The sequence below is a fragment of the Danio aesculapii genome, chromosome 18, assembly GCF_903798145.1.
Source record: "Danio aesculapii chromosome 18, fDanAes4.1, whole genome shotgun sequence".
NCBI lineage: Eukaryota > Metazoa > Chordata > Actinopteri > Cypriniformes > Danionidae > Danio > Danio aesculapii.
The window spans coordinates 23,895,317-23,905,316 of record NC_079452.1 but is presented as its reverse complement, the minus strand read 5'-3'; the positions used below and the strand labels follow the sequence as shown (position 1 = coordinate 23,905,316).

Genomic DNA, 10,000 nt, shown 5'->3' with positions numbered 1-10,000 from the left:
TAATCAGAGATGGCCAAACTAGTTGGCCCTTTGTATCCTTTGATTTGGCCCCCAGAGGGAAAATGATTGGGTTGGGGAATGCCTGTAACAGAAAGGCATTTCTCATTTGTTTTAATGTAATCTTTTATTTGTTTGTTTGTTTTATTGTTGAGCTACAAATAAGCTGAAATTAAATGTTTCAATTAAATGAATGAGATCTTTATAAAATGTACATTCTGTCACTTAACGAATATAAATCAAGGCAAAGGCAGGTTCAGCATGACTAGTGTATTCAGCATTGAACTCCATTGTTTGGATCTTTTAAATATTTTTCAGAATCAGAATCAGAAAGATCTTTATTGCCAGGTGTGTTCACACATACGAGGAATTTGTTTTTGTGACAGAGCTTCTACAGTGCAACAGAATTACAGAGACAGGACAAAAAACTGATAATAAATATATATATATATATATATATATATATATATATTTTTTTTTTTTTTTTTTAAATAGAAGTAGTGAGTGCAAATATACAGATTGACAAGGTTTTATTGAATAGTTATTGAATATTATTAAATAGTTTTATTGTAATAAGTTCGTTAAATTAATATAAATTTTTTAAAAAAATAGCATGCATTAGTAAATACAGTTGAAGTGTTTTTTTCTATTTATTTATAAATATTATAAAATAAATTAGGAAATTACCCATGGCAACTTTCATGTAATACAGTTTGCTTTATTTGCTTTCGGCCCACAGCTCTCAATCAAGCTTGGATTTTGTTCCTTCATAAGAAAAAGTTTGGGCACCCCTGCTTTTAATGCTCCCAAACAGTTTGCAGCATGTCTTGAGGTAGTTCAGTATGGTGTGCTTTGATTGGACAGGAATCACAGGACTGATTTCTCTAATCCGCATAGACAGGAGATAATAAAGTAGTGACTGCAGGATGAAGGACAGTAGTGGAGTAAAAGAACCAATACTTCACTAAATACACACTCAAGGAAAAGCAAAAGTACACAATTATAAAAGGACTTAGTGAATTATAATTCCTGAGGAAAACGACTCCATTACAGTCGTGTGAGTATTTGTAATTAGCTACTTTACACCACTGCTAATAAATGCTGCGTTCAGATCTGCGTTTGATCAGATTCAGTTTACACTTTTTCAGTTCGTTACAGTCAAATAACCCAGCAGTACTGGGAGAACAGTTTATAGTTCAGATATAAACACTGATGTTTATGGTAAAGATTAAAACCTCCGGTTAATGGACCCGCTAGTGAAAGCAATTACAGTGTGTAACCAATGGGTGGCGCCAAACAACCAGCAAAATGATGCAACTGAATGGGTTTTCAGAAATGACCCACAGATAATGAAACTGGAAGCTTTATGTGTGAACAGTCATTAATTGAAGATTAATATGATCTGTTGTACAAGATGGTGGATTAGATATTTAGCATCATCAGTAACAGTAGCAAAGATCATAATATTTCCCTTTTTTCAGCTGCTTCTGTCTTGATTTTTATTTTTATTAAAATTACAGCTTCTGGGTTTGTTAAAACCAAAGGGTTTTTGCAGTAATGTTTTGGTATAAATAGAAAGTATGACGTTCGTCTCCTCCCTTTTTTGCTGATCCGAAAAATGGTCCGATCCGTGTAATTGTGTGTGTGTACCACATTATGACAAAGGTTTGGTTTGGTGTGTGTGTCTGTGTGTTTAAGTGGTTATGACATTAGTGTGTGTGTACCTGTGTATGTGAGTAGTCTGGTATGTGTGTGTACGTATGTACCTGTGTATGAGTGGTCTGGTATGTGTGTGCACGTGTGTTGAAGTGGTTATGACATTGGTGTGTGTGTGTGTACCTGTGTATGAGAGTGGTCTGGTGTGTGTGTGTGTGTGTACCTGTGTATGAGAGTGGTCTGGTGTGTGTGTGTGTGTGTACCTGTGTATGAGAGTGGTCTGGTGTGTGTGTGTGTGTGTACCTGTGTATGAGAGTGGTCTGGTGTGTGTGTGTGTGTGTGTGTGTACCTGTGTATGAGAGTGGTCTGGTGTGTGTGTGTACCTGTGTATGAGAGTGGTTTGGTGTTGTTGAGTTGTCGTGCTCTCATGGCCTGTTGTTGTTTCTCCAGCGCCGCCAACATGTCGCCCAGATCCAGCTGTACAGGAGTCCTGCTCTTCTTACCTGCAGCTTTAGACAGAGCCTCCTGCACACACACGTACAGACAGACACACACACACACACACAGACAGACAGACACACACATACCATCATATTATATATTATTCATCTATTAAGGATCCACGGCATATAACACTGTGTGTGTGTGTGTGAGTGTGTGAGTGTGTGAGTGTGTGAGTGTGTGTGTGTGTGAGTGTGTGAGTGAGTGTGTGTGTGTGAGTGAGTGTGTGTGTGTGAGTGAGTGTGTGTGTGCGCACCTGCAGTTTCTTCTGCTCCATGCTGATCTCGTTGTACTCCTGCGCAGTGGCGAGTGCGGCGGCCAGCGCTTTCTTCCTCTGACTCTTGGCTCTCTTGGGGACGGAGCTGGTGATGGGGATGGGGGTCTGAACAATACTGATGGGGGAGCTGTCCGGGAGATTATCCAGCTACACACACACACACACAAATCAAAAATCATACATACACACACACATCATAAATACACACATGCACACACACATACATACATACACACACATAAATGCATACATACATACGCATCATGCGCACATGTACACACACATCATAAATCATACACACACAGAAACACAAACACCAAAACAAACAACACACACACACACACACATATACATAAGCACACACATGACCACAAAGTTCCTCACACACACACACACACTCACTCACTCACCAGACTCTTGGTCAGTTTGGGCTGGGCTGGCTCTGGTTTATTCCGCTGCGCAGCGCCACCTGTGGCCAGATCAGGAAACTCATCCTCATCCTGAAGAACAAAGAAACCACAACACACACACACACACACACACAGGTGTGAGGTGTGTGTACCTGAAAGTAGAGTGGCTCAGGTGTGAGGTGTGTGTACCTGGAGGAGTGGCTCAGGTGTGAGGTGTGTGTACCTGGAGGAGTGGCTTAGGTGTGAGGTGTGTGTGTCTGTGTACCTGGCAGTAGAGTGGCTCAGGTGTGAGGTGTGTGTGTGTGTGTGTGTGTGTACCTGGCAGAGGAGTGGCTCAGGTGTGAGGTGTGTGTGTGTGTGTGTACCTGGCAGAGGAGTGGCTCAGGTGTGAGGTGTGTGTGTGTGTGTGTGTGTGTGTACCTGGAAGTAGAGTGGCTCAGGTGTGAGGTGTGTGTGTGTGTGTGTGTGTGTGTGTGTGTGTGTGTGTGTGTGTACCTGGCAGTAGAGTGGCTCAGGTGTGAGGTGTGTGTGTGTGTGTGTGTACCTAGAAGTAGAGTGGCTCAGGTGTGAAGTGTGTGTCTGTGTGTGTGTGTCTGTGTGTGCGTGTGTGTGTGTGTGCGTGTGTGTGTGCGTACCTGGAAGTAGAGTGGCTCAGGTGTGAGGTGTGTGTTGGGGGTCTCTGGAGGTGTGGATCTCCTCTGTCCTGCCGCTCGTCCTCCAAAGTTCATCTGGAAGTCCTGCAGGTCAGATGATGCAGAATAACACACATACATACACACACACACACACACACACAGGTGTCAGATCGCTGCAGTCATGTGACATGTGTGATGTGATCATGTGACGCTGCAGCTGTACCTGTGTATAGCTCCTCTGTTCAGGTGTTCTGCTGCCTCTGTGAAAGAGTGTGTTTCTGTCTGCCCACGGCTTCTGGACACCTGGAGAGGAGACACTCCCCCAGCTCACAGCTGACACACACACAATATATATATATGAATGTACACACACACATTTGCACGCACACTCACACACAGCAACACATGACAGCATGAACACACAAACACATGTGCACAAAAACAGACACAAACAGGCACGCACATACACACCAACACAAGTGCACACAAACACACACATGCACAAAATCACGTGTACACACACAAATACGCAGACAAACAAACACACACACATGCGCAAACACATTCATTTGCCTGTTATAGGCAGCCTTCTTGATGTGACCAGAAATAAACACACACACACACACACACACACACACACAAACAAACTTACAGCCACTCCTGAGAGTTCAGGTGGATGAGAAAGATCTTACCTGTCATGATGCCAGCATCCACAGCCTGCAAACACACACACACACACACACACACACACACACACACACACACACACACACACACACACACACACACACACACACACAGGCTTGTTTCTCTATCTTGGTGAGGACATTACATAGACTTCCATTGTTTTCCTATAAGGTAAACAATACTGGCCTCACCATAACCCTAAACAACCAACATCATTACACGCTGACAAACATGTGGATTTATAAACGCTTTCAATTCGTGAGGACCAGTAAATGTGCTCAGTAGAGTGTTGTTTTGGTCTCTCACTGTGTAAGTGAGGACTATTGAGGTAGTTAAACCCATACACACACACACAGGTGAGAGAGCAGCACAGGTATGATGATGTTCAGTGTACTGTAATGCAGCAGTGTGTACCGCAGTGTTGGTGTTCTGGCTGCTGGAGGTGTTTGCGGCCCCCTGGTTGTGTTTGGGGCTGCAGTATCCGCTGTCGCTGTCAATGTCCGCTTCACTCGCCCCCTGCTCACTGGACGACTCCTGCTGAGACGTGCGTCTGCGCCGGGGTTTATTCTTCCACTGCTGGGGGCTCACCTGATCCGACACACACCTGACACCGCCAGACGCCTCGCCGGGGAAATCTGAACACACACACAGAGCTCAAAGGTAGACTTATGCAGATATTCAATAATATAATAGCGATATTAGACACACACCACACAAAAACACTTAATACGTGCTATTCTGAATACATCAAAACATCTATAAATCACACGAGCGTGCCTCACACAGGTGAGTGGGCCTAACAAACCACCTGTAGAGACATTCTACAGGTGAGTCACGCAACAGTCTGCTTTGTGTTTTGATGGGCCTATTTTTCACTCAGGTTTTACACACATTTACAGGAGAATGAGGAAACAACGGCTACGTTCACACTGCAGCCAGATGTGGCCCGAATCGTGCCCACATGTGACCTCACCTACGTTCACACTGCCAGGTTTAGTGCTCAAATCTGATTTTTTTTTTTCTCAGATCTGATGTTTTTGCATGGCTGTTCACACTGCTCTTATAAATGTGGCCAATATCAATAACAGATCCTGTTCCTAAACTGACTCGCAAGCGCAAAAGTACTGATACAAACAGCACAGCATGTCTAATTATGCACACAATGTAAATACTGTATGAAATAAGCACATAGTCAGATCATGCTTATGATTATTACTCTTTTCACAGACAACCGTGGTGTATTTTATCAACTGTAAAACGTTGCTCTGCTACTACTAATGTGTATTGCACCATTTGAGACCTAAAATAAGTCAGTTGTGATTAAAAACACTGATCATTTGTGATTTATTACACCCGCAGTACGTGGCGCTCTCACCAGCGGTGTAGTGAACTCAACAAGGGTTAATGAGCAGCACAGACTGAACTGTGATGGTGGAGTTGGTTTATCTCTGTGTGCAGAGTTATTTCGTTTTACTTCGTTATAAACAACAGACACGTGCAGACGGGGGGGATTGGGTGCTCGAGCACCTGCCTTTTTTTTGTTTGCACATGGATGCCCTATCCGTAACACCCACGACGCTCTTCAGCTCCGCGATCAACCAGTGCCTCAATCATTAACCAGATTAGTTAAGCACCAGTTTTGCCTTCAAAATCTTTTTCAACATGAACAACCAGCTCTCTGTGGTCCAGTAATCGCCCTGTGTGCTATTCTACTGTGATGCTGAGGAGTAGAGGATGTCTGCAGCACAGGATGATGACGCATGTCGCTCGAAGATTATGGAAAAGTCACATGAAATCCGACTGAACCGTTCACACTGCGGTGGCACTACAGAACATCAGATCTGAGTCTGATTTAGGACTACATATGAAAGTGGCACAGATCAGACCTGAAAAGATCCGATTCCATGCGGTTTGGGCTGTTCACACTGTCATCACATGAGGGGGAAAAAATCAGATTCGGGCCACATTTGCCTGCAGTGTGAACGCAGCCTAAGGTAATGATGGTATGAACAGCCCAAAGCGCATGGAATCTGATCTTTTCACTTCAGAATTGCTCCACTTTGATATGTAGTACTAAATCAGACACAGATCTGATGTTCTGCAGTGTGAACGGTTATGTCGGATTTCATGCGTCATCATTCTGTGCTGCAGACCTCCTCTACTCCTCAGCATCACAGTAGAATAGCACACAGGGCGATTACTGGACCACAGAGAGCTGGTTGTTCATGTTGAGAAAGATTTTGAAGGCAAACCCGGTGCTTGTTAACCGATCTGGTGAATGACTGGGAAACGGGTGTATCGTGGAGCTGAAGAGCGTCGGGGGTGTTGCGGATAGGGGATCCGTGTGCAAAGGAGGGGCAGTTTAATTTTAAGGGGGAATTTTCTCTCCGAAAGCCCCTTTCTGCACGTGTCTGCTGTTTATAATGACAACATTAAATAACTCTGCACACAGAGATAAACCAACTCCACCTTCACAGTTCAGTCTGTGCTGCTCATTAACCCTTGATGAGTTCACTACACCGCTGGTCAGAAAGAGACGCACCGCGGTGGTCATAAATCACAAATGATCAGTGTTTTCAATCACAAGAGACTTATTTTACATTTCAAATGCCGAAACACACATTAGTAGTAGCAGAATTGAATTGAATTTTATTTGACAGATTTTTGACGAGCTGTACGAGTTTCTCAAGCATTTTGAAATAAAAACTGTCGAGGATAACAACACAATAAAGCCCTGGGCTTGTTTCCATTGCGATCCTCGCTGTTAAATAAAACAAAGTATGGCTTCAAAATACAGATGATGCATAAAACAAACAGTACCTCACACAAATACAATCCTTCATTCACTCATTTTTCTTTTCGGCTTAGTCCCTCTATCAATCAGGGATCGCCACAGCGGAACGAACTGTCAACTTATCCAGCATACGTTCTACGCAGTGAATGGCCTTCCAGCTATAACCCTATTCACAATCAAGTAACATATAAAATAAAGCATCCTCGTCCACCATGCAAACTAATTCTCCTCAAACAACCATCTTTTGTTTACTTTTTTGAACCTCCTTCAATCTTTTATTTCCTTGATTGATTTTGGTCATTTGTTCCACATGATTGCATGACACATATTTCCCCCACTAGACTTCTGAATTTAAATAAACAAATATTAAAATCCCAACCCATAGTGCTGTATGACTGCTGTTGCCTCACCATTTACAAAATAGTTCACCAAATAACTAGGAACCACATTATTAAACAATTTACGTACCATTCCCAGTTTTAAAAAACACACTCTCTTACTAACAGTTAACATGCCGAATTCTTTAACAGACTCTTTGTGCAAATGTGCTCTAGGATGAGTTTTTAAATTATTCATACTATTTATTTTGTGCCTTTTGCATTTTTTCCTTCATATTCTGTGAGCAGCTGCTATACCAAAAAGAGGTAGCATAATCAAAATGGGGTTGAATTAAAGCTCCTGCCAATCATTTAAAGAATGAACATCCAACAGATCAGCTTGCCTTGCTAAGAACCTAACTTTTCCACATATCTTCGTAAAAACCTCTCTTGCCATAGCATCACCTGATAATTTATTATCTATTAAACATCCCAAATAATTTACAAGTTTCGACTCATCTTTCCAATCATTAATCCTAACTACAATACCATCATCTTTCTTTAATTTCACTCTTGAAGCAAATAAAATAGCCTCTGTTTTACCTATGTTCAAAGAAAGTTTATAGTCTAAAAACCAGTTATACACACTTTTTAACTGGGAACTCATGATTTCTTCCAGGGCCCTTCCAGAACAACCCTTTACAGTTGATGAAACACACCACGGTTGTCTGTGAAAATCCTATTAAGCATGATCTGACAACGTGCTTACTTCATACAGTATACACACTGTGTGCATAATTAGACATTTTGTGCTGTCCGTATCTGTACTTTTGAGCATGCGGGTCAGTTTAGGACCATGATCTGTTCACACTGCAAATCTGAACAGCCATGCAAAAACATCAGATCTGAGGAAAAAATCAGATTTGAGCACTAAACCTGGCAGTGTGAACGTAGCTAATGTCTGAGGCTCATGGGATGGCCATGTCCATATACTCATCTCTTATTATTCCACTTTGCCTAGGTGTACACAGATTTTCTTTATTATATGGCACCTTAAAGGCATTACAAGGACAGGCGAGAAGCCAACAACTGATGGAAATCAGTCACAGACTCGCTGCAATTAACAGAAATCTGTCACAGCAATGGAGATCTTTAATCCAGGCATCTACTTCATTTCTTAAAATAGTTTACCAAATTAAGCATGATTATATTGTCTGTGTTCAGTGTGCATCATGCTGTGTGTGTGTGTGTGTGAGAGCTGCATGTTAGAGCTGAGTTCATTAATATTCACGACCAATCCAAATAAGGTCAATATGGACCTTCTGATTGGAGGGGTATTTTAAATAAATAATAATAAAACAGATTCTGGAGATTTTTTGACCTAAACAAAGCTGTAAACCTACTATGTAGATATCTGAGAACAACTTAACTTCTTGAACCAATGCAGTATATGGCAGCTTTATTAGGAGTCAAAGGTCATTACCTGTCTGCTGAGCTGCGTCCACCAGCAGCACCGTCTTGGATCTCCCATCAGGCCCGGCGGCACACACCTCCTTCTGCACCGCCACACTCCGCATCACAGGACGCTTGGCTCTGATTGGCTGAACCATCGGCTGCTGCGGGAGACACAAACACTCATCAGATATACAGTCAAAGTTCAGTTCAGCAGGAGATGCAGAATCCAGGAATAGATGTAGATGTAGAGTAAACCACAGAGCTGTTGAGCTGTTGGTGATGATTTGAGTGATAAAGCAAGACTCCATGCTTAATCAAAACTCCATATAGATGAGTGAACATTAAATCCTACAGTCTGATAATGACTGCACATTCTTCATTTTGAAGCGAATATTATGCAAATAAACATACGGCTGTAAAAAGGTTATATTAGCTACATGTTTCACAGTGTTTTGCTAAATTTGTTGGTTCATAACAAATTTTAAATAAAGATGAAATAAAACGTAATTAATTAAACTAAATAATTAATTTAAATACATTTTTAAATATATATATATAATCACCCTAAAAGTTTATATCGTCACAATGTTTTGTTAAATTTATTGTTCCATTACTCCACGATTGAAAATAAATGTAATTTTAATTTAATTATTTACTTAATTCATATTTTTTGTTATTAAAAAGAGTTTTTTTTAAAGTCAGGGTGAAACTAACATTACTGAGACTTTTATTTCTGCATGTTGATGTACTTCCAACTCTAACAGAATACTAAGTAGGGGGCGGGGCTTCCTTTTTGCGCATCATTCCCTCTAGCAAACTAACAGTACACTGGGCGGGGCTAAGAAATAAGATAGGTGTGGCTATGAACAAGAGGGCGTGGCTAAGAATATTGTGTCAGAAAAAGAGCCAACCCAAACGCAGACACAGAATACCAAAACACGGCTTATTCAGTAAATTCACTTACACTAATTAATGGTTCACCTTAAGAACAAAAATGTGAGCTAGCAAAATAAACTCTCCTGTTAATTTACACACTGATTAATGATTATTTTCTTGATATTTTATTTGTGTATAATTATGTTTTCCTGATCATTTCAGCTTTGGTGAATTGTATAGGTGTGTGGTTTTTATGGCATGCTTTGTATATCCATGTATATCTATATTATTTATATTGTATTTACGGTGTTGTTTTCTGTCTGACCTAAGATGAACCTTATAAAGTAAAAAAAAAATTAATTAACATTAATAATAAACACATGATTATTTCAGTG

The 10,000-nt window shown here is 41.2% G+C and overlaps 1 protein-coding gene across 2 annotated transcripts in view; it reads right to left on the bottom strand.

The window, feature by feature from the left end:
- secisbp2l (SECIS binding protein 2-like) overlaps positions 1 to 10,000 on the bottom strand; it is a 33,735-nt gene that overhangs the window by 8,495 nt on the left and 15,240 nt on the right. The window contains exons 4-11 of one of the 2 annotated variants that reach the window (XM_056478688.1): positions 8,758 to 8,890; positions 4,578 to 4,798; positions 4,169 to 4,193; positions 3,700 to 3,809; positions 3,477 to 3,578; positions 2,842 to 2,931; positions 2,411 to 2,578; positions 2,037 to 2,178 (exon numbers count right to left, since the gene is read on the bottom strand). In XM_056478688.1, coding sequence (XP_056334663.1) covers positions 2,037 to 2,178; positions 2,411 to 2,578; positions 2,842 to 2,931; positions 3,477 to 3,578; positions 3,700 to 3,809; positions 4,169 to 4,193; positions 4,578 to 4,798; positions 8,758 to 8,890 — 991 coding nt within the window. The remainder of the gene's footprint in view (positions 1 to 2,036; positions 2,179 to 2,410; positions 2,579 to 2,841; positions 2,932 to 3,476; positions 3,579 to 3,699; positions 3,810 to 4,168; positions 4,194 to 4,577; positions 4,799 to 8,757; positions 8,891 to 10,000) is intronic. The other variant, XM_056478689.1, reaches the window with a different exon arrangement.